Below are 23,299 nucleotides of genomic sequence, written 5' to 3'. Positions count from 1 at the left end.
ATACTAGTAGAGTTTGAGAAAGAAAATAAAAGCACCAAGCATTTCAGCCTTCTTGATACCAATCACTGATAGCTTCTCTCTCTCTTCAGTAAAAAAACCTAGTCTTTCCTTGATTGTTTTTATATTACTGATGTACTTCCAAAATGACTTGTAATTTCTGAAGTCATCTTGCTAGTTGCCTTCCAGTTTGTTTTCTAATTTTGTTCTTACACATTTTTATTATATGTAGCAACATAGCCTATTTTTTTCAACTTGTTGCAGATGTGTATCAAACAAGTATATTCACAATCCTGCAGATAAAATCCTGAATAGTTCAAGAATTATGTAAATGCTATTATAGTTACCTATCATTTTCCTGTAATCACCATTTCTGTATAAAATATACTGATGATACTCCACTAGACTTACTATATGGGAGAGGAGGTAGAACAAAAATTGGTGTATTTGATAGATTTGTGAAAGAGATTTGGGTTTTTGACTTTTTAAATTCTGTTTATAAAGATAAAATGAAGCTTTTTCTCCCCTCCCCAGGCATTTTTACTCCTGAACAGCACTTACGGTTTTTGGAATTTTACAAGAAGCTTTCCACACTGGGTTTGCAGCAGGAAAATGGACACAACGATAATCAACTACAACTTCAAACTCTAGAACAGGAAAAGAAGTATATTTCAGTGAGGAAGAACTGTGCTTACAATTTCCCAGTAAGTAACTTTAATTTAAGGTTAAGTATTTCATGTCATGCATATAGTTCACTAAACTGCATGAATGATAGAGAAGTTATTGCCATATTACACATAGGTAGTTAGATTCTAGCTCTCCCCTATAAAGTTCAAGTTACTGGCTTAAAGTAGAGGTTATCCAAAAGAGTTACTGGGAAAGATTCCTTTTTGCAGAGCCTCAGATAATTGTTACCAGGCTTTGGTTGAAAGAGTGCTGCTCTGAAACGTCACTAATCTCATCCTTTCCTACAGGTTTTCTCCAAACCCTTAGCACAAAGGCACTGAGAAAATGGCTGTGAAACAGAGTCCTCAGTTTCAAATCCCTCAAAGCCTATTTTTCACATTTGCTGTGTTGTGGCATTACAGGGAGTTAAAGATTGAATCTGTTTATGTGAAGTGTTCAAATTTTACCACTCTGTTTCTGTAAATCTACTTTGTATTTTGACAATCTGCATTTATATTTAAAGAAAATATGTTTTTATCAAAAGCCAGTGCACAGTTATTTTTATTCTGCCATTTAGGGACAAGCACCGTGTATATAGGTAGTCATCTGTTGGTTTATTTGAGAAAAAATAAAAAAGGTATGTACACAGACTTACGCTGAAATTTAGATGCTTGCTTTGTTTTTGGAATCTCTAGTTTCAGCTTCCACTAGTGTACAGAAACATTAACGATATTTGTAAAACTAAGGTTTTATATCTTGTGGTTTTAATCTATATCTTAAAAAAAAAAGCCTTCAGCATGTCTGGAAGATATGTAAATTCAGTTTAGTTGTCAACTCTAGAACTTGTCTGGTGCTTGTATTTTGACAAGACCATCAAAAACGCCACACTTCTTATTTAGAATCACAACCTGCTATCTCACAAGTGTCTTGCTGGTTGTAACTCAGTGTTTTCATCTGAAAATCTCTGGTAGTGTGGTCCTTTAGTTGGACAGTTAATAAAAGACTTTATCTTTCCACAGGCCATGATTGTTTTTGTGGATCCAAAGAACTTCCATTTAGAACTATATTCTATATTTTTCTGCCTTTGTCATGACCCTGAAGTTCCCGTCAGATATACCATGGCCATAAGCTTCTATGAAGTAAGTCTACAAAGGTACTTTGTTAGTACTTAACATGTTTTTGGTTTATGTTGCTTTATTCTTTAAGCTTACTTTTGTGACTGTTCAACCAGAACTAAAGGGCTTGAGAAAACCAGTTGAAATGTAGTTTGCAAAAGTGTTCAGTCCCTTCTAATATGTAAATACAGCCCATATACACACATTGGTATTGAAGTTATGTGATATTTGACTACAGAACCTACTGCTGTGTCTTAAGGAGCAAAAGCTGGAAGAAACTTAAAATAGTCTAATACAATAAATATAAGCAGTTGTACTAATAAGAATATTTTAAGGTTTTGAATGCTATTAGAAAATAACAAGACAAACAGGAAAAAGGACCTTGCCATTTCTGATCCTGAAAACCCTCTTTAGAACTGTACAGTTTGCTGCTCTGCTGGCGTGGAGAATATTTGTATGTATCACATCTAAGTTAAATACTCAAGTTTATTATGAAACTGCTTGGAAATTTATGCAGATGTAAAAATATATGTATTCTTAATATTTCATTCAGTGTACGTAAGTTCCACTGTATTATGTTCATGGAAGTTCAAAAACACACAGCTGCATAGATAATATTAACTATATGAAGTACATTCCAGAGATGAAAGTACTCTCTGTCCTGATGGTTGTAACCCATGTAGAGAGATCTTCAAGGTTTGATAGTGTTTTACTGAGAATCCTTGTGTTTCAGTCCTCAAGCTAGCTTTTTATCCCATTTTGTTGCCGTAGAAATTGGTAAGTTAAGCAGCTTGCTGAAAGTATTTAAATAACTAGTAGAGGCATAATGAAGCCAAGATGGCTTTATTTCCCCCATCTTAAGGAAGATTGGTGGATTTCTAGTTCCCTTCACCTGTTGATGCCTTGTCTTAGTGAATGATAATGCAAAGTAATTGTTGAAAGAATAAAATTAGCATATAATTCTACATAATGTTTAATGTCAGATGTTTAACACTTTTAAGGTACTGCCTGAATATAAGAGAAGTATTCTATCTCATTAAAAAAAACTTGCAAAGTTATGCCATGGTCTGAATATACATTTAGTGCTGGTTGATTTATTTTTAACAGCATAATTTGCAACCACGTGACAGCCAGAAATGAGTAATTTATGGCATTCACTGCTAGGTGGATTTTTTTTTTTTTTTAAATAAACTTTCTGTAGCCATTTCTCTAAAGCTTCATTTTGATTGGAAGTAAGGTCTTATTTTCTCTTGGCTTATGTACACAAAGAAAACTGTTAAAAAGCATCATCTAGATATTCCAAATGGGAAAAACCCCATTCCTATTTTTTTTTCTTATATTTGCTATAAAACCTTTTTAACAGCGTGGAGATGAACTTGTGGTGGTTTTTATAAATTTGTATGCGACTTATGAATCACAGTAAAAAAAAAAGCCCCAAACAAACCACCGAAACAACCAACCAAACCACCCGCACTCCCGTGCCCCACCTCCCCCCAAAAAACAACACAAACAAAAAAACAAAGCCAAAAATAAACAAAAAAACCCAACAACAACAAAACATCCAAAGAAGTAAGGAGTGAAAACTTTGGATGGAAAGTTGGGGAAACTTTAAATCCATAACAGCCTAAGCACATTTTTATATTTTATCTGTGGAAAATTATATAGGTGACTGTTGTCTCTCCTAAGGAGTATGAAGTATATTTGAATATTCCAGAAGGAATTTTTCTAGCCTTGCAGTGCAGTCTTAAAAATGTTTGGTAAATGTGAAAGAGAGTTCATTCTAACAACATGTTTCATGGTTGAGTAATAGGCCTGTTTCTTGACTCATATTCTTTATATAAGTGTATTTGCAATGTGATCAATGGTAAAGTACACAACTTTAGAAGGCTGATATTAAGCAATTGTTCTGTCTCCCTTTTTCAAGCTTGCTGTAAAGTAAGCACATGTAGAATAGTTGCTGTAGTGCAGTGGAACTAAAGAATGTTTCACCTCACTGTCTTATTGTCCTTTTTTAGGTTGCTAAGCTTTTAAATTCTGGTGTGTATACAATACATAAAGAACTGGTTACACTATTACAGGATGAGTCACTGGAGGTAATATACTTTTATTGGAACTTTCTTTTGCTTGTTACATAGAGGCAGATAATCTTGATGTTTAATAACTGAAATAAGACAAGTGCAGTAACAGTTTGAAACTATCAAGAGCTTTTACTTCTGTTTCTCAGACGCTTCATTAAGATGCCAGCCGTCTGTGAATAAAAAGGATGAAAATAGGAGGTGTTTGAATTTAGTAAACCCATACTGAATGTATTAGCTTTTAAAAATATTAATTCTAAATTGTTTTAATTGCTATATTTTTTATTACCTTACAAATGCTTTGGAAAGGTTTGCTTTTAATACTATATTAAAATAATAATTGATAGCAGACAAGGGTTTTGCTTTGTTTTATTTTCACTTCTCTTAATGAACAAGAGATGAAGAAGTTGTGTATGGTTCAAAGACCAGGACTTCTAGAAAGAGTTTCAGTCCAAGATCTGCTACAAAAATCTGTGTTTATGAGACAGTTTAGTTTAATGTGCCTTGGTTTCAGCCTACGTGAGACTTTTTTGTATTGAGAATGACATGATTTGAAATTATTTGTTTGAGACAAAATCACCATTTCCTCTGATACTAGTTACTCCAATACTGGATCTTTTCCCTGTGTAGCATCCTTGGATATGGAATGGAAAAAGGAGTTTTGCTTTCAAATGTTCCTTTTTGTTTTGATACCCTTTGATAGACATTTTTAAGGAAATTAAAACTGTTCATAGAATATCTACTTATTGTTTATGAAATTTTGACCCATCTTAAAAGACTTCTCAAGTTGAATACCTGAATGTTGAGACTCAGAAGCAGCTGGTCATTTTGAAAAATTCCTTGGTTTGATCCCTATACCGTTGTCTAAATAAGAAATAATATTTGTTCCTTTATTTTGTATATCACCTTAGTCAGAATTGGTGCAAAAAATATTTAATTATGTACTTTTCTAGTCTAGTTTCAAGTATTCAACCATTCAAAAGTAAGGTTATTCTGTTAATATAGGCTATATATTTTATTTTAATGTATCAACTGCATTTTACCCCAAAGCAGGAAAAAAAAATTTTAGGATCTAGCTGACACATACAAAGAAAAATGTTTCTTTGTGTTTGCTGAGACTCTTAACTCTCTATGAAATACAGATCTTTCTTAAGAATGAATGTTCACTTTTAAATATTGTATGATGTGAATAGTTTAGAAAGCATTGGCTGTGATATTCACATAAATCAAAGCTATAGTTTGTTTTCCTAATCTGAAAGCTATAATACTTACTTACTATATTAAAACATAAATGTTAAATCCCAGTCATCGTCAATGCAAATACATTGCACCTCTTTTTCCTCTCCTTTATAATTTTTTTTAAAGATGAATCTGAGAATACAATGACGTAAGAGATGTCAGCAGTGGTATGTTGGCGAGAGAGAAAACTTGAGTCAAATTAAATTAACAGACCTCATTCATGCAGCCTTTCTGTAAATAGGTGTTAGATGCTCTGGTAGGTCACCTTCCTGAAATCCTTGAGCTAATGGCTAACGGAGGAGAAAACAGTGGATCAGAAAGCAAGGTGGGTGTTCTCATGTGTGTTTGTGGTTTTTTGGTTTTTGTTTGCGTGTGGTGTTTTTTTTTTTAAAGTTGCTTTCTAAATGGAGGTAGTAACAAAGTTGTTGAGACACAAATTGTGAGCAAAGGCTTTCATGTTTAGTTTCTCATTTGGAGAGATATAAAGTTTCTGTGGTTTTTCGATTGATTGTTGGCTTTATAAACTTCAAAATAAAAAAAATGCAATATTAGACTTAATATAAAAATAATCAATTTATCCATGCTCTTTTTCTAATTTGCTGAAATAGATCAAGTTTTGAAGTACAGTCATTAAGTAAAAACAAACTTGGTTTCATGCTAAAGGAATGATAGTAAACACCTAATTTGCCCATGGTTGCCATTTGCAGACACAGTTTCTGCTAGGTTTGCTTTTTCCTGAGGTAAAGGCACAGAATTAAGATTTATGAGACATGTCTTCAGCTTCCAATTTTACTAATTTAATTGTATGTAGCTCTGGATGATGGTTTATTCAGTGACTCCTTACCTCCAAAATGGAACATGAAAGATCATCTTGTGTTTCAAGATGTTGTTTTGAGCATACTTCCTAAATGTACCGAGAAACTGAAATATTCCAACAATAGAAGAATTGAATAAATTTGTTTCCTTGTATAGACAAAAGTTGAGAGTATACTTGAAAATGTGATTTTGTCAGATTTTTACAGCTGTAACACATAACTAGGGCCATGTCAAGTCTCTTGTGATTTTGCTTAGTGCTAAAGAGAAGTTAGCTTGGCTACTATAAATGTGTATAATTCCTACTAAAATTAATTAGAGAGCTGAGAATAATAACTGCAAAGTTTAAGAGGCTAGGAGAAAAATTTATTTGTTTTGATAAAAACTGGTGAGGATTGTCGTAATTGTCTTCATATCTGTAAAAAGGGTGTTAAAATGAGAACGGTAATGAGTTTATCAGGAGGACAAGTTGGAAGTCACAGTGTATTTAGGTACTGGAGCAGCTTTTTGACTAATTAAGTGGAATTTACTGCTTAGTGGAGATTGTTTAACCCTGATCATTATTATTTTTTTTAAGAACAAGTTAGGCTAATATCTATTTGAAATGGTCATGGTATAGTTGATCCTGTCTGATGAAAAATTAATTGTCCCCTTGATATCGCTTCCCTTCTTACATTGTTATTATATACTTTTTAATCATAGTAATATGGAATATAGCTAGAAGATCTAAAATTACTTTTATGTTTATATTTTTATTTCTAGTTATTGTCTATTCCTGACTTGATTCCTGCATTAACAACAGCAGAACAGAGAGCAGCAACTTCTTTAAAGTGGAGAACTCATGAGAAGTTACTACAAAAATATGCATGTCTCCCTCATATCATATCAAGTGATCAGATTTATTACCGTTTTCTTCACAGAATGTTGACAATCATTTTGACAAATGTGAGCCTGTCTGTCTCTTTCCTATTGTTTTGCAGTTGTTTACTGTATTTAGAAAATTAGCACTAGATATTTGCTGTGTGTAGCACTTTTATATAAATCTTAATGTACTATTTTTCATTGAATTGTGTATCAAGCTGTGTTTTTTTTATATAAGACTGAGAAATTGCTAAGAACTACCCCCCAGTTTGACGAGTTAAATTTGCTTGTCAGATTGGGATGTTTTTGCTCACACTCAAGATTTCTTTCCTCTCCCTGTGCTAATTATCAGTTCGTTTCTAGAAAAATCAAAACTTTTTCCTCTGAGATATGCCTTCATTTTCCTAGTTGCATACCTTACATTGCATTGTGTTCCATTCTTTATGAAAGAACACTTAATTCTGAAAATGAATGATCATATAAAGTTGCTGGTCTGAAATGTTATTGAATTCATTCAAACTGTCTGTTGTAATAGAAGATCTTGTATGTTTTTCTTCCTAACACCCACAATATAGAAGGTGCCTCCCAAACATGAGATACTTTTAGGCATTCATAAAATAGTTGGATAAACAACCTAGGCAGATGGGATAAGGGAGTAGGTGTCTCACGAATTGGCCTGGCTTCATTGTTCTCCCTTACATTATGCCAAGTATTTCAAAATTGCACAGAACCATAGAATCATGGAATATCTCAAGTTGGAAGGAACCCATAAAGATCATCGAGCCCAACTCCCTACTCCTCACAGAACTACCTGACACTAAACCATATCAGCAAAGACCATTGCCCAGATGCTTCTCGAACTGTGACAGGTTTGGTGTTGTGACCACCCTTTCAGTGGAAAACTTTTTCCTGATGTCCAATCTGAAGTTCCCCAAAGCTTAATTCTATTCATTCCAGAATTTTTAAAATTAGGCTAATTTTTAGTTGTTTTTCTACTTCTATAATTTTATACATTTTAGTCATATTCCTTCAGGTATGTTTAATTGTGTTTCCTTTATTTCCTTCAAGAATGTCCTGCCAGTCCAAAAAGCAGCTGCTCGAACTCTCTGTGTTTATTTACGTTATAATCGCAAGCAAGAACAGAGACATGAGGTTATTCAGAAGTTGATTGAACGTAAGATAATTTTTCCTTCATTACTTAGAGATGCAAGTTAGTTTTGACTGAAGATCTATTTATAGTCATATTTATTCAGTGTAACTTCCTGCTTAATTGTTGGGATTACACTTAGAAGACATTCAGTTGCTCACATTATCGCTAGGCAAAACATATTGTGCATATGCAAGGAATGTATCTGAAACTTATGCAAAGGAATTGAGAAAATTGCAATATGAGAAATTGATAATATGCCAAGACTGTTCCAACCCTACTTCTTGAATCTAAAACTGCCTCACTGTAGGTGCTGCAATATACAAAGCAGAATTCCTCTATAGAAGTAAAATTCTCTAGGGACTTCAGCATGAAAAGTTGTGAATGAATCTTTTCAGAAATTAATTTATGAATTAATTAGTCACCTTAGTTGACTTTCTAGTCTATACTCTGTGTTACAAGGTTGAATAGTTCCCATTAGTAATCCTTGATGTTTACACAGTAATTTTGCTTCACTTGTGCCATGGTTTGAATGACATACAGGGCTTTGTTCAGCACAGTAACTACTTCCTTACTATTTTTGCTTTTTCAAATGGTTAAAGGGATAGGTTGAATTTCTGAAAAAAATGCTCACTGACAGAAATTGTTGAATTCAGAAGGTTAGGCTTTCACTGCAAGAAAGAATTGAGATAGACTGAAAAGGTCTGCCTTGTGATGAGTGTGATGGTCATCTTTGAGTTAAAGCTTAATCTTTGAAATATTTTCTAGCTGAAATGGAGAACTTAACAGGTAACATCTGTGGACTGTTATTTTTCAGAACTGGGCCAAGGAAAAAGTTATTGGAACAGACTTCGGTTTTTAGATACTTGTGAATTCATTATGGAACTGTTTTCAAAATCATTCTTCTGTAAATACTTCTTTCTACCTGTGCTTGAACTTACACACGATCCCGTGGCAAATGTGAGGTACTGTACTGTACTGTAGCAGTGTACAGGAAAAAGCTTTAAATAATATATTAAGGAATATTGGTAAAGGTTTTATGTCTTGTTTAAATAACGGGACTTGAGTAAAAAGGTACAGAGCGTTCAGAGTGACCAACATTAAAGGTGGAGTGGGCTATGAGAATGTCAGAAAACCACAGAAGCAGGTCAGTCTGACTGTTCGGGGGACTGGCTGGAAGTGTCAGATTTTGGGAGTGAGAAAGGAACACTGAGGCAGTGGAGCCAGTAGATGAGAGGAAAGTAATATACTGGTTTGTGGTTGCAGAGAGAGAGAAACGTAACTTCAGTCTCCGTTAATTTCTATCCCTTTCAACATCATGATATGTAACGTAAAATGCACAAGTAATTCTTTCAGTGATCAGAGCTTAACAAGTTAGCATAGGTTTTACCTTATGTAAAAGTTTTATACTTCATTGTTAAAGTAAACTTAAAAAAAATAGAAAAATATAAGAGAATTTGCTATGTTTTTCATTTTTATACAGTGTTTTTTCTGTTATTTTTGTAGCCAATTATTTTATTCATTAAACAGATAGGGACCAGGCAGTTATTACCAGTGAGAAAATAGTTCCTTTTTTTTGGTCAGGTAATTTGTGTGATTTTTACCCTTTAATCTTATTTCTGATGTGTGTAATTCATGTTGCCATCAACATGTCTGAACGTCTAATACTAATGATGCATAGAGATTTACACCTGAACACTCTAGTAACTAAAATATTTCCACACAGTGTCAGAGCAGAAAGCTATTAACTTAGAAGTGTCTGTTCTTGGTTATCTTATATGAATAATTTTTCTCTCTTAATTTACTGCATTTAAAATTGCATTCTCAGTCAATACAGCAGCTCACATCTTCTGAAAGCATCATGGAGTGTTACTGATTTCTAACCACACTTTCCACCCCTTCTGTTGCCTTGAGGAGCACTTATTGGACCGTTGGCTGGGCTGATTATACTCACGAAGCCATCAGAAAACTGTCCACTTTCTTCTGCCCTCCCCTTCTCAAAGAAAGTGGTGAACCTCCAGACAGAAGCAGGGAGAAAGGGCAGGGGGAGAAGGGTTTTCTTCTTTTGGGAGTCAGAAAATAGTGAAGTCCTTTTACTCTATCTGATACATCTTTATCCTTGCAGGTCCCTAGAACTGTGTTCACACATTTTTTGGTGAGACTCAGGCTCCTTTGTACTGATGGACCGGGGTATTTAGGTATCTATTAACCTATTAGAGTGAGGTGTGTAGATCGTTTTGATAATCAGGATGTCTGCTTTCTAGGTTAAGAAAACGAACAACCCACACAAAACAAAACAAAGGCCACCACCACCAACCAACCAACCAAACCAAAGAAATCTTTATGGACTTTCAGATACAGGACTGCTGTCCCAATCCGTAGAGAAGTTTTTGAAAATGTTACAGAATGTCTGGAAACAATGTATAATCAACAATCATTCCCCCAAAATGAGACCTACTAGAAATTATTTAATGTCAAATACCAGTATGCAATACAAAAATAAAAAATGTTTATTCAACATTTGCATCAAAAGGTGAATGTTTACTTTTTTTTTTTTTTTTTGTAGAATGAAGCTATGCTATTTGTTGCCAAAAGTTAAATCTACTCTGAAGATTCCAACTGATAAACATTTACTTCAGCAGTTGGAATTATGTATAAGAAAACTTTTGTGTCAAGAGAAAGATAAAGATGTCCTAACTATTGTAAAAAGAGTAAGCGTTTTTCTTTTCCAGCAGCGTTTTGTCTTGGGGTTATCATTAAAAGTTAAGATGATCAAGGTTATGCTTTCTGTTAATTCTCTTAATGTAAGAACAGGAAACTAAAGAATTCCGTTGTCTGTTATGTAATTTTTAACAATTAAGATAAGATGTAGTATAGTGCATTCTGTCAAATTTAAGAGTGTTAGTGTTTCCTTAGTTACTTATGTTGAAGTTATTTTTTTTTTTTAGTGATTTGGATTCAGGATTTTGGCTCGGTGACCATTTGTGAAAAAATAGCAGATGACTAGAGAGAGGATTAAAAGTTGACCCTAATAAAAATTACCAAGTCTTTGAGGTAGAGATATCTTGTTAATCTGTTTTACAATATACAGATGAAGGATTTGCAGGATTTTGAAATGTTACAAATACCCTTGTAATGTGAATATTCATGAAAAAAATACATCTTTAAGAAGTGCCTGTGCTTGGTCTCAAAGAAGCCATGAAGTGAGGTAGCTAAAGTGGGTGGCTTCCTTACAGAGCTGGTCTGCAGGAACGATTGGATTAACACCCACCTGGAGCCTCCTGGCTCATTCACAGGTTCCTGAGTTGTTTCTTCAGTCTTGGTTCTCAGGTCCATGGTCCAGCTGTTTGTGCTTCTGTGCTTTTCTTGAGTGTACTTGGAGTTTGATACAGACAGGCTGGTAGTGCTTTGTTATGAATCTCAGCAGGGTTCTGAGAATACTCTGTGACAGTTTTTAACTGCCTTTGTAGCACAAAATTACAAGTATAGGCTTCAGATGTTTAGGGAGAAAAGGCATGTTAATTTTGAATATACCACTATTCTAAGCTTTGCATCTGGACAGTTTTTTAGTTAAAAGTGTGGCATGCTATTGAGTAAGGATAAATAATGTCTTAATTTTCTCTGTAGACAGTGTTAGAATTGGACAGAATGGAGATCTCTGTAGATGCTGTAAGTACTTGCCAACTTCAATACTTACCAAGTACTTTTAATTCCCATTTTCATGTAGTGATTTTTTATTTTTATTGATTTTATTTTGAAGTTTCAGAAAAGATTTTACGAAAATGATTTATTGGATCAAGAAAAAGAGAGACAAGAACATCTCCTTTTGGAAATGGTATAATCTATCAGTACAATCTGTCCTGTTTCAATAGTTTGTGGTTAATATTAATGAGGCAATGATTTTAAGGTAGGGGAAATGTATATTATGGAGAGTCCTGGTAGGTTTGTAATCTGTGTGTGGTTTAATTTTGCACTTGTACAAAGTTAAGTTCTTCAAAGTAACATATAAATTCCTTTTCTGTACTACCTCAATTTTGCTGTTTCAATTAGAAAGGTAAAATGGAATTTCTTGAAAAACACTCATGCTTGATGCCTCTATAGTTCTAAAATTCCTTCAGTAGACCTTCATGAATTTTTTTGAGGGAGCTTATCAATTTGTCAGGCACGTATAACATAATAAATTGAATAATAAAACACCTCAGAGTTCACATAGGGCTTCCATAGGCAAAGAAATTAATGTCATAACTTCTTTTGTCCCAAGGAAGCCAAAGGAGGCTCTGTGTGTTACAAGGTTTCCTGTCAAACAGACAGACAGAAAGGCCATTAACTTCTGCAGCCTGGCAGGAGCGGGTCATAGCACAGGTTGTAGAGAGCAAAAAAGCTGAGAGTCTTTCAGCATTTGGAACATTTAGGATTTGAACTCACCTGTAGAGAACCAGAACAGGTTCAAGATTGTCCAGAACATCAGTTTTTTGCCTTTGGGATTGTGACAGAGCCTGTGTTTGTGGCCCGGTTTGGTGTCAGTAGGTACTGCTGGTCTTCTCTTGGGCCGTTGGTTTCCTCAATCAGGATACCTGTCTCGTATTTCCTGCCACCTCCCATTAGCTCAAGCCAAAGGTTCAAGCTTTGTTCTCAGGACCTGCGTACACATATTCAAAGATTTGAACTTAACTTCAGTAGTTTTTAAGTAGGTACAGTTAATGGTTTTATAGTGAAAATAATTGAGGCTGTCATGAAATAGCCTCCAGTGTGCCTTGTGTTATCGTGTCTTGTACGATAAAATTAATTTTTACCCGGTTTCTACAGCTAGACTTTACAGGAGCACCTGTATTTTTATGACATATCCCATTGATATGGGCATACCTTTGGTGTTACAAAGGTCTCATCAAGTATTGTCTGTGAGAGGCTTTTGAGGAACTGGAGATGTACAAAGTAAATGGTGACATGTTTCAGTCCCAAGTAGATGAGGAGCCATTGAATCCAGTTAAATGTGTCTGACTGCTACAGATTTCAATACTGAATATGTTAATAAGTTTCTTTGATTTTAGTAACGGACTTGGTAGAAACTATATTCCAGCAACCTTGACCTGAATTAATGCCCTTTTTTATTATTATTATTATTAGCTTGCATAGTAATTAGAGTGAAATGAAGGTAGAACAATTATGCTTCACTTGGCACTTTTTATTATGCATGTAGTAGAGAAAAAAAGCTATTATTAAATAGCTTTCTGAAGCAAGTATTGGCTTTTGAAATTACTGATATAACTGTATTAACACTGTCGTCTGTGTGTGTGTGTGCTCCCAAAAGGCATTCTAAAGCTAGCTAATATTACTGAAAGGCAAGTAAATTCCTTAAACTTGAAGAATTGTAATACTTACTTTTGTTTTGCATAAAGGCTTATCAACTGTAGATGGTAATTTTAGACCTTTAAGAAGTTTGAGCATATGTGACACCATTTGAGAAAAATATTTTCATTGAATTGTGTGTTTGAATTTAAAAAACTGCCAGTTCTGTTATCAGAGTATCTGTGTCATACAAAAGTTTCACATTGTCAACTGCCAATTTCTGCATTATTTTAACTAAAACAATAAAAGGCCAGACATAATTTTAATAAATTATAACTGTGAACTTAAACTCTAAGTTTTCTCCATGATAAAACATTTTCTGATGTGATTCTTCTATAGGATATGTATCCTGATTTTATTTTGTACTATTAAATTGGTTGTCTGGATATTCATTAAGGTTCATACTAATAGCAGATGAGAGTAGAAATTAAATGTTATTTTGGTGATTTGAAAGCAATCCCTAACTAAAACACGTATTTGTTTTTTTTTTTTTCCTATTTTTTTTGAGTAATACCTAAGAAAATTATTCATTCTTTTAGGAACAATTGGAAAAAGAGAAGCAGCAAAATGAAGGAAGATCTACAAATATTAATGATAAAATGTTTGAAAAGAAGCGTAAGTTTGTTTATTTGTGGACATATTGTTCATGCATGCATTACTTTTCTACAAAGGCAGAAGAGTAGGGAGCAGAAAAGAGACATTTTCTAAAACTCTGCTATTTGCTATATAAAGTGGCAATATTTATTTTAATATTACCAAAGATGTGTATGAAAACTGGCCTCATTTTATTAGGAGGAAGACTTTTGGCTTTATTAATAAAATACATAACCATTTTAGTTTTCTGGTATTTTTCATTTTGGGATGTAATGTAAATACTTGTCTGTGGTACTTCTGAAGTGTTAGTAGCACTGGATTAGATATTATTAATGTTTACTCCAGAACCGTGGTATGTCCTCTTTCTGTATTTAAAGTTAAGATTTAAGAAAGAAGTATTTATATATTTATACCAGGCTTTTGATTTTTTGTTTGTTTGGTTTCTTTAGGTAGAGACAGTAAAACATCATCAGTGTTGACAAAAAGTATCACACTGTCTGTTCCTGGAAGCTCTTCTGGTCCATCAGCAGGTAGGAATTCTTTAAAAACTCTTCTAGAATGTTTTGATCTCACAGCATCAGGTTAAAACTCAGCAAAGCTGCTGTTGGCATTTATGGGCCAAAGTTTCACCTGCTGCACACGGGAAAAGGTTTCACTCCTAGAACTGCATGCATTTTCTATGGTTTTTAGTTTTATTTCAGTTTTTAGCATATAAATAAGTGACATAAGGTTTGTTTGTTTATTCTTATTGAAGTATTTAAGTAAATTCCTTCAGCTGGCATAGGCTAACAGAAAACTATGTGTTCTGAATTACTGAGGAAATGCAAGGATGTCCATGTTAAAGTTTTCTGCTACTTCTAATTTTAGGCAAAGAAGACAAGAAATCCAAGTTGGTTCGAAGCCAGTCTTTCAATACTCAAGCACTACATCCAAAATACAGCAACATAGACAAGTGTCCTAAGTATCTTTATTATCTTCATTGTTTACCTCATAGGCAACTGTTTACCCAATAGACAGCTGTTATGAAATTATATGCACGTGAATCTACGAAAGTAGAGATGTGTGCACTGAATTGTGACCTAAATTTTTAGCTTTCTGTTTAATTGATCAAGGTTTGCAGTTTTGAACTGAGGGAAGAAATACCATTTTAATGCAGGCTAAGGCCTATAGATTCTTATTAATTCCTTTTAAGTTAACGTGTGTCATCTTTTATCATATATTAAAAATATTTTTCAATAAGAACTGCTAAATGTAAATTTGCACATTTCTTAAAGAAATTTCAGCATAATTTTCTCTTTTTTTTTTCATATAAACTCAGAAATGACCTCAAATATTATTAAACAGCATGATGATACAATTGAGAATAACTCTCTTCTGTAATAAGCAATTTTGTTTTGTTTTTTAAGTAAAAGCTCTGCTACAGGATATACATCTTCAGTATCAGGGATGGGAAAGAGTTGTATGTTGTCCTTTAGTGGTAAGTAGGTCATTATATTGTATTTTACATTAGTTTTTTATGTGGGTGCTGAATCTGTGGGCCCCACTAAACAGGCATACTGTAAGATATTATACTCATAAAGAACTCAAGTGTTCAAACATCTATTATTTTAAGTGCTAGTCTAGTTAGTCTATTTTTCAGGTTCTTCAGGGTTTTTTTTTGTATTTTGTAGTTGGGGGGAGTGTTTGTGGGGTTTGGTTTGGTTTTGTTTTCAATATCGCTTCACCCATTTTACATGAGGAAAAAGATATTTTGTATAACTTCTCCTGAATTAGGAGAGAGAAACTGCTATTGGGCAATGACCCCCGCTCCATTTGCTGTTGAAGAATTTGGGTGATTAGAGATTAGAATGAGATGATCTGCTTCCTAGAGGAACCAGTCTTTTTCTATTCAGTACGAACAGACACTAGACAATTAGCTTAGGTGAAATAGCTAAATTTTAAGAAGAAAGATTGGTCAATTACATCTCACTATTTTCATATATTAAATTTATTCATCTTCTCTTTCAAAATGTGTCTTCTAATTATTTTTATTTATAATTTTTCATAAAAATACTTGAATAAATTTTAAGTTGAAACCATTCTCTTACAAAAAAGTAAAACTTTTGGATTATTGCTATAGGAGATATGCCACTATTGCCACAGGAAAAACAGCTCATTCTGTTCATTGTTTGTGTATTTTTTCAGGCAAAATCCTTTCTCTAAGTTGCAGCTCTTTATTTCAGATGATTCATTCCGGAGTCATTCTGCTGGTAATAGTGGGAATACTGCCTTCCCTTCCAGTTCTTCTTCTCGCAACTTATTTAACTCAACTGACCAAAAGAGCAATGGAAATAAGGAGAGTCAGTCCCGAAAGATGAGCATGTAAGTGGTTGACAAGAGGTTAAATCAAGCTTCTGGGTAACATTTTCTAAGGGAACTCAAAAGAGGTGTGTAAAATTAAGCCTGTATTTATGATATCTCTGCACCCAAATTTTGAAATACTAAAATAGCAGGGTAGAAATGTGATGTGTATAATTACAAGTGTTTTAAAGACTGCATGCCCTTTTAATTAGTCTTTCACATTTTTTCTCCTGCACATGTTTGTATTCAACTAGTGCATTATGGGGAGGGTGGAATGGAACAAAGTAAAGGTTAGAGCATTTGATGTATAATAACAACAATCACAGTGATTTAGCTGCCTGTAGCTGGAGAAATAGAATGCATGTATTGTTAGATGATTTAATTTTTCCTTTGCTTTCTTTTATGTGCTTATGTATGTTTATGTATTATTATGTAACAATTTCATGATGAATTTTGAGAGCTAAGTTGAACTGGTACTGCCACTTGTTATTAAGACTGCCTTCTTTTTCTTATTGTAACCATTTAGATTATAAAATTTCAATGCTACGCATTTCCTTCAGGCTGATTTCCTTTAATCATCATCCTAAACTGTTCAGTGTTTTGTAAGAACAAAATCAAAGATTAATTTGTTTGCTCCTATGATAAAAGTATAACAGTCTTAAAAAATCACTGTGAAGTGTGCTTAGTCAAATCTCTAGACTCTAACTGCTAATTCCTTGCAGATTCCTTTTATGCTATAACTTGTAGTTCTAATTTTGGATGCTCAAACTGAGATTTTTCTTTGATATCAGAGATTTGTTTTCATAGCCAAGGCAGAATGGAGAAAGGAAAGGAGCCAGCTATGGCACGAAAATAAGATTGTTTGGGAAAATAGACTTAAGTGCAATAGAAATATGAAAGAAAGTATGGGGAAATGCAAGCTGGGCCTTGGGAACCTGGATAGGTATGAAGGACCAAGAATGAAAGAAGAGTTGGAATGTGAGGCTGTGACTTACTGGTCAGAGATAATGGAGCTGAGATACGGAGCCTGCACCAGATAGGAAAGGTGAAACACCAGGTATACAGAGGAAACAATAATGATAGTGATGCCTTTTGAGTGGTCATTTCTGGTGACTTAAGTATCTGTATGAACTCATATTTTTCCACTTCAGTATTTTCAGGTTCCTTTAAAAAACAAACTAAAACCACCCCCCTCAACTTTACTCAGAGGTAAAAGTTAATAAAATTCCTAAATTGCAAAATAAAACACTGAAAAGTTTAACTTCTCTGAGCACCTTGCATTCAGCTACTTGTATACATTATATTATATTACAGTCTCTTGCTGAGAGATCACATAGTTGTTTTTTTTTTTTCTACTGGAATTTTACCACTTTCACTGTACAAGATAGTTTTTTAATGGAATGAAATCTAGCTTGCATATTGACTTATTGTTTTTAAAACTTCATTTTCTTTCTAGAAAAGGTTGGAAGATAAGTAGTGAATGATGGTGGACAGTTCATGTTGAGTCAGTAGTTTCACAGCAGAAGCACCTTAGGTGCCAAGTCAAATTGCACTCTGTGTCTTTGCCAGAGTCTAATGCCTTCTCTCAAATATTACCTACTGTACTTACTTCAGACTTTTTATAAGTCATCATTAGGTGGTCACTTACTTCAAAGTGCATGATTTCAAACCCAGCAGTTAGATTAATAGACATGCTGACATTTTCAGCTCTCTGTAAAGTAAATGGGACATGTAGCTTGACTACATAAAATGACATACAGTGCTAAATACTTTCAAAAATCAGGTGTGCTCAAAAACCCATGTGTTTTTACCCTAATCACTGTAAATCTCTGTTCCCTCTCTTTAAAACCAGAAAATTAGTTCAAATGTTGTAATTTTTTTAGCAACCATTGTAGAAGTTCCAATTACTCATCCATCTCAAAGATTTGGAGAAAATAAATGGATTAATTTTCACAAAGCAGTTAGATGCAAAGGTTAGTTAGACATATTTTTTACATCACATGAAACTTTTCCAAATTTCAAAGGTTTTTCTGTCTGTCACTCAAAATATTTTTTGTTTGAATACAAAGGGACAGAAAAAGACCCACATAGCAGTTTGTACCTTTGTCTTCAGGCAGGAAAGTGAAATTCAAGAGACTCAGCTTCAAGTCTCAAGGTTCCATTCCCAAATGTATACCTTAACAGCAGACTGCTTGAAATAAGGTATCTGATCAAGCGCAATGATCTGGATGCTCTCTCTGGTTCAGAAAGTCCCTAAACTGTGTAGTGTCAGAAGCCGAGAGGATATACTAGGGGAAGAAAAATGTTTTGGAGAAAGAAGAGCGGGCTTAGGATGACCTACATTTAGCTCTGAGTAAGAGTTTTAGTGTTCTCTTTCTTATGGGAAAACACAGCTCTCAAGTTGGTATAATTTCTGCTGCACTGTAGATTCAATTTCTGTATTGTAATCTGGCCCAGTAATGGTTTTATTAAAAAAAATAATAAATGGAGCAGCTCTATAAGAAGATGTTAAGAGATACAGGTAATGGAATGGTTGATGGTAAATGCATTCATCTGCATAACCTTGTTTACCACAGATGTATTTAGGTGTACCTCTTTTATCTTTCTTCTACTCAGAAAGTCAGTCCTGGTGCTAAATATACATGTAGTAAAATACAAACAGTAAGTTTCAAGGAAACATTATCTTCTGACTTGAATGATGGAAAAATTTAATATCCAAATATATAAGCAGTTAACAGAAACGGCACTTACTCAGAGAGGAATTTGAAAATTATACAATAAGTTGCAATTGAATAGATGCTCATGAATGAGTGTCACTATCTGTGGACTCACTAAGGCAGGAAAGTTGTGAGAAAATAATAATTGAGTATATTTTTAGACTATATCATCATGCAAATTTATATATGTTCTGGTTAAACATTGCACTGACCAGCTTAATTCTCGCAAGTCCTAGCTTCTAGTTTATTGACTCTGTAACATGAGTACAGTAATTTCTAATATGTTTTTTTCTAAGCAATTATTTGTGTTTGTGGTGAATGGAAGGATGGGCAGTAATATGTTGTTTAACAATTAAAATATCAACAGATATAATTAATGATTCTTAGTTCAAAGTGATGTATGTTTGGACAAAATATTATTTAATAGCTTAGGCGTAACCTCTTCCATAAAACGGCTCTACTGAATATTGGCAAATATTCCCTTTTGACGATACAGAGCAGTTTGCCTGATTTTATTTCACTTTCAATTAGAACCTATTTCAAGAATGAGGGGCACAGTCTTTCCATCCTGTAAGATTTGGGAGTAGCTTTATTATTGCATAGAAATAAACTTCTTAATAATAAATTGATATCATTATTTTCTAAAGTGTCCACAACTCACCTTTAAGACATCCATGTTGTAACAATTATATGCATAAGTATCTTAGAGCAGGGTCTTTCATCCAGTTGTATAATTGCTTAGGAAGTTGAGCACAAAATGAAGTAGTTCTGTCACTGATCTACTACACTTTGAGTTGGTTACTTATGGCTTCTCATCAAGTTTTCCTTCTGCCATTTAAGCTCGTAAAAATTCCGGTGGGACTGGCATGTGGTTTAGGTACCATTTCTAAGATGAAGCTAGTAGATATCCTAACACTGGTGTATTATCATGAAATGTTCCATCAGCAGTTTTGAAAAGGTAGACAAGAACCATATTTTGTTTTGTTTGTAAATTATAGTGTAAAATATTGATGCATATATTTCCAGAGTTCCAAAAGTTAAGGCCTGTTCTTTCAAACATCATTACAAACAGTTGTTAGTTGACATAACTGCAGCTCTGCAAAGCTGATGAACAGTATATTTAAAGATTAAAAAAATTAAGGCTATGAAAAGTGCAAAAATTGCCCAAGTGACATGATCAACAGAAGATGTAGAGATAACATTGTCAAGAACTCTAAGCTTCTCTCTCTTGCCCATCTCCACTTTCCCCAGATTTTATCATGGGTCAAGCTGGAGACCTCTGGTTTTATTTAGAGGCATGAGCAGACTGCTTGCACTGCCCTAACCATCTCACTTAGAGGAATCTCAACAAGACCTTCTGTAGAAAACTTAATGAAGACACCCTTTTTGTGAAGATGGCCCTCAGAATGTGTTCATTCATTTTTTTCAGTGGGTTCAGTAGAGCAGCTAGTCATTTTTAAAGTACAGCAGCTAAGAGTTATATTAAAATGTTGCATGCAGTAGCAGTTTATTATGTTATGTTATTTAATAATATAGCAACAACAATATTATATGTGTTTCTTCTTTTGTATGAAGAAAAAACAGAAAATCAAACTCTTAGATGTTCTCACAGAAAAAGAAGTGAACCAGAAAGTGGAGGAAGCAACGTTCTGGTGCGATGAGATGGGAGGAGCAGATGGGACTCTCTAATGACTGGAATGAGTAAAATGCATCTTGCAGTGTTAAAACTTTTTCTATTTTAAATAAAATCCCACGTTGTAAAATACGTTCCAATAAGTAATGTAACGGTTGCAGAATTCTAACATTGTAGTGAAATGTTATGAAATATAACTATGTGCTCTTAACTGCTGCAGCTAAAGAGAGGATTTTGTTTTCTTCAATTATGCCTTTGTAGTTCAAATTCTTGGATTTAGAATGCACGTATTCATTACTTAATTGGCTTCTTCACAATTTTAGCAATTCTTAGCACCCATGTGTTATGCAAGAAAGAGGGAATTTTTATCAATATGAAAAAGTAATCCCACATTTTAAAGAAACTTCAAACCTAATTTAAGACCAAAGTCCAGAACCACTCATCAGTCTATAAAAGATACAAACTTCAGTAGCATTGTGCTGTGAATTTGGAGGTCATGTTTTTACAAGTACTAAGTAAAGTTCATAAAAATCCTCTGTAAGCTACAAAGCAATCTAAAAGCAGACGTCTCCAAATAATATAAAAAAAATGTTTTATTTCATAAGTTTTGTTGTATAAATACTTGTTTTAATTTTTGGTATTTCAGATTGTATTTTCACTTGAATAATTTATAATGATGAATCTAGTTTTTAATCAGCTGTTATAGCAAGCTATCATGCTTCAGTGATGTCATCTGCATTTGTTTGTATTAATGTTAATGTTTCTATCAAAATTTGTCTGTGAGAAAACATGCAATTCTATTTTAAAAAGTTCTATTTATGCCAATACTTGAGAGAGAGCCTATGAAGCTATTGTCAGCTTCTCTGCTTCAAAATGAAAGCAGCATAAATACATTGATATCAGAAATATGTGGTTTTTAAAATTTATTGGTGTATGATAAAGATGATCTGATCTGTGAATGCATATGCGTGCGTGGTTACTTTTTATAATGTAAAAATATGAATGATGATTTATTCAAAATAAAACCCAGGACAATGCTGTACATGCATGTTCTTGAAAAAAAAATTCTCAGGGCATCTTTTATAATTAAAATGAATAAAAGCACTTACCTATAGAAGGTATTTATTTTAAATAGTAATAATGCTGGATGTATGCTGTCTTGTGTGAAGTACAAATTGTGGTTTTTGATTTAGAAATGTTTCACTCTCTGAATTCTTAAGCTTCTTACACTGCAGCTTGATTTAGGTGTATTCCACATCATCAGTCACAGACATTGTTTGGATTCCATGGAAACATTCCAGTTTTCAGTTTGTTCTGCAAACTGGTGCAGGATCTTGTAAATCACAGGTTTCTTTAAAAGCTTCTTCAAGTATTATGATGTTTAACATGCAGTATTGATGCAGATATGCACATGGCCAAAGCTGGCTCCTCCCAGGTTCCGCTTTTATCTCATTAATGAAAGCAGACAGCCCTGGGTCCCCAGGGAAAACTAACAACTTGTCACCTGCAGCTGCTCACCTATGGCCACAGGAGCTGCTCAGTCTGTTCTCAGTCTGACTGTGCCAGGGACCACACTCAGATCAGCAGTACCCAGCTGCAGGACAGGACACGACACTGTGTTTGACCCTCACATACCTTTACTAGAGCACTAAAGAGCAGCCCCTAAGTTCAGAAACTTGAATCCAAGCTATTTCTCCTTTTAATAGGCATGTAATGAGGTCTGTATACAGTCTGTAATTTGTTTCCTATTGGCTGTCATTTGTCTGGCATTTTTAGCTGATTAACTTATTTAACGCTGGTAACACGTGCTTCACTCAATAACCCTACAATTTATTAAACTCATGCTCTGTAATCTTTAAATGCACTATTTAGACATTTTTTGGTCTGCATATCTTCCTTGTACAATACTTCTGCAGTCTCATGTATCCTCTCACTACAGGTATCCTCACACCACAGACGTCCATCCCAGCAATCTCTTTTGGGGCTGCTTACTTCAGGGGTTACTCCTCTTGGACAGCAGTGACGCTGCTGAACCCTTCATGGCATTGTTTTTACTTGCAACTCAGAATAACAGCTGGAGCTCTCAACTGTACAGCAGTAATTGGGTGGTTCTCTATAGCAACATTCTTCCTGTTAATTACTTTGAGGCAGGAAGGAGCAATTCCCTTTCTTTCTGGGTACATGCATACGTGGAGGTGGGTTAGATGCACCTTTGTAGTTAGATACCACAGTCTGCCTGCTAACCCATTTTGAGAGAGGTTTACCCAGTATCTGGGTTGCCATGGGTAGACATCTAATGGTGAGGTGATTTTTAGGGATGTTTACCAGCTTTACCCTCTAATGCATTTGTTGTATGTTCTCTCGTGGATTCACCTGTCTGTGTGCATTTACTGATAGACACCTTTGAAGTTTCTTTGCCAAATAATTTGAAAATTCTTCTGCCTGCTTTTGGGCAGCTATTTTGTGAAGGCTGCATAAGAAACTAGATCTGGCTAGATATGTTCTATGTAGCTAAAAGTAGCTTTTTGTGTTGTTTCAAACTTCGTATTTGGGCTCTGCCACCAATTAAAATTTACTAAATGTTCAAGATTTTGCTGTTTGGTTGAAATAACTGCACTACCTGAATTAGGGTGAATGTATTTAGAGTGTGGAAATGTTTTTCTGAAACATTTTGGCAAAATTCTGCTAACATTGAGGTCAGTAGGCTCTTAAGTCTCATTGCAACTCCAGATAACATTGAGGAATATCAAGCTCCA

General features: G+C 34.2%; 1 protein-coding gene across 7 annotated transcripts in view; it reads left to right on the top strand.

The window, feature by feature from the left end:
- Positions 1–23,132, top strand: part of PPP4R4 (protein phosphatase 4 regulatory subunit 4) — a 70,670-nt gene extending 47,538 nt beyond the window's left edge. For 2 of the 7 annotated variants that reach the window (XM_065063578.1, XM_065063585.1), the window contains 16 exons: positions 532–701; positions 1,683–1,802; positions 3,794–3,871; positions 5,334–5,417; positions 6,668–6,850; positions 7,835–7,940; positions 8,731–8,878; positions 10,480–10,624; positions 11,541–11,582; positions 11,674–11,748; positions 13,799–13,874; positions 14,303–14,383; positions 14,721–14,814; positions 15,260–15,330; positions 16,076–16,214; positions 20,162–20,475. In XM_065063578.1, coding sequence (XP_064919650.1) covers positions 532–701; positions 1,683–1,802; positions 3,794–3,871; positions 5,334–5,417; positions 6,668–6,850; positions 7,835–7,940; positions 8,731–8,878; positions 10,480–10,624; positions 11,541–11,582; positions 11,674–11,748; positions 13,799–13,874; positions 14,303–14,383; positions 14,721–14,814; positions 15,260–15,330; positions 16,076–16,214; positions 20,162–20,234 — 1,685 coding nt within the window. In that variant the 3' untranslated portion in view covers positions 20,235–20,475. The other 5 variants (XM_065063581.1, XM_065063583.1, XM_065063584.1 and 2 more) reach the window with 5 other exon arrangements.
- The last annotated feature ends 167 nt before the right edge of the window (positions 23,133–23,299 follow it).

Source organism: Columba livia, chromosome 5 (genome assembly GCF_036013475.1).
Source record: "Columba livia isolate bColLiv1 breed racing homer chromosome 5, bColLiv1.pat.W.v2, whole genome shotgun sequence".
Classification (NCBI taxonomy): domain Eukaryota; kingdom Metazoa; phylum Chordata; class Aves; order Columbiformes; family Columbidae; genus Columba; species Columba livia.
Note: the sequence above shows the minus strand (reverse complement) of the source record. Positions and strands in the feature narration are given on the sequence as shown.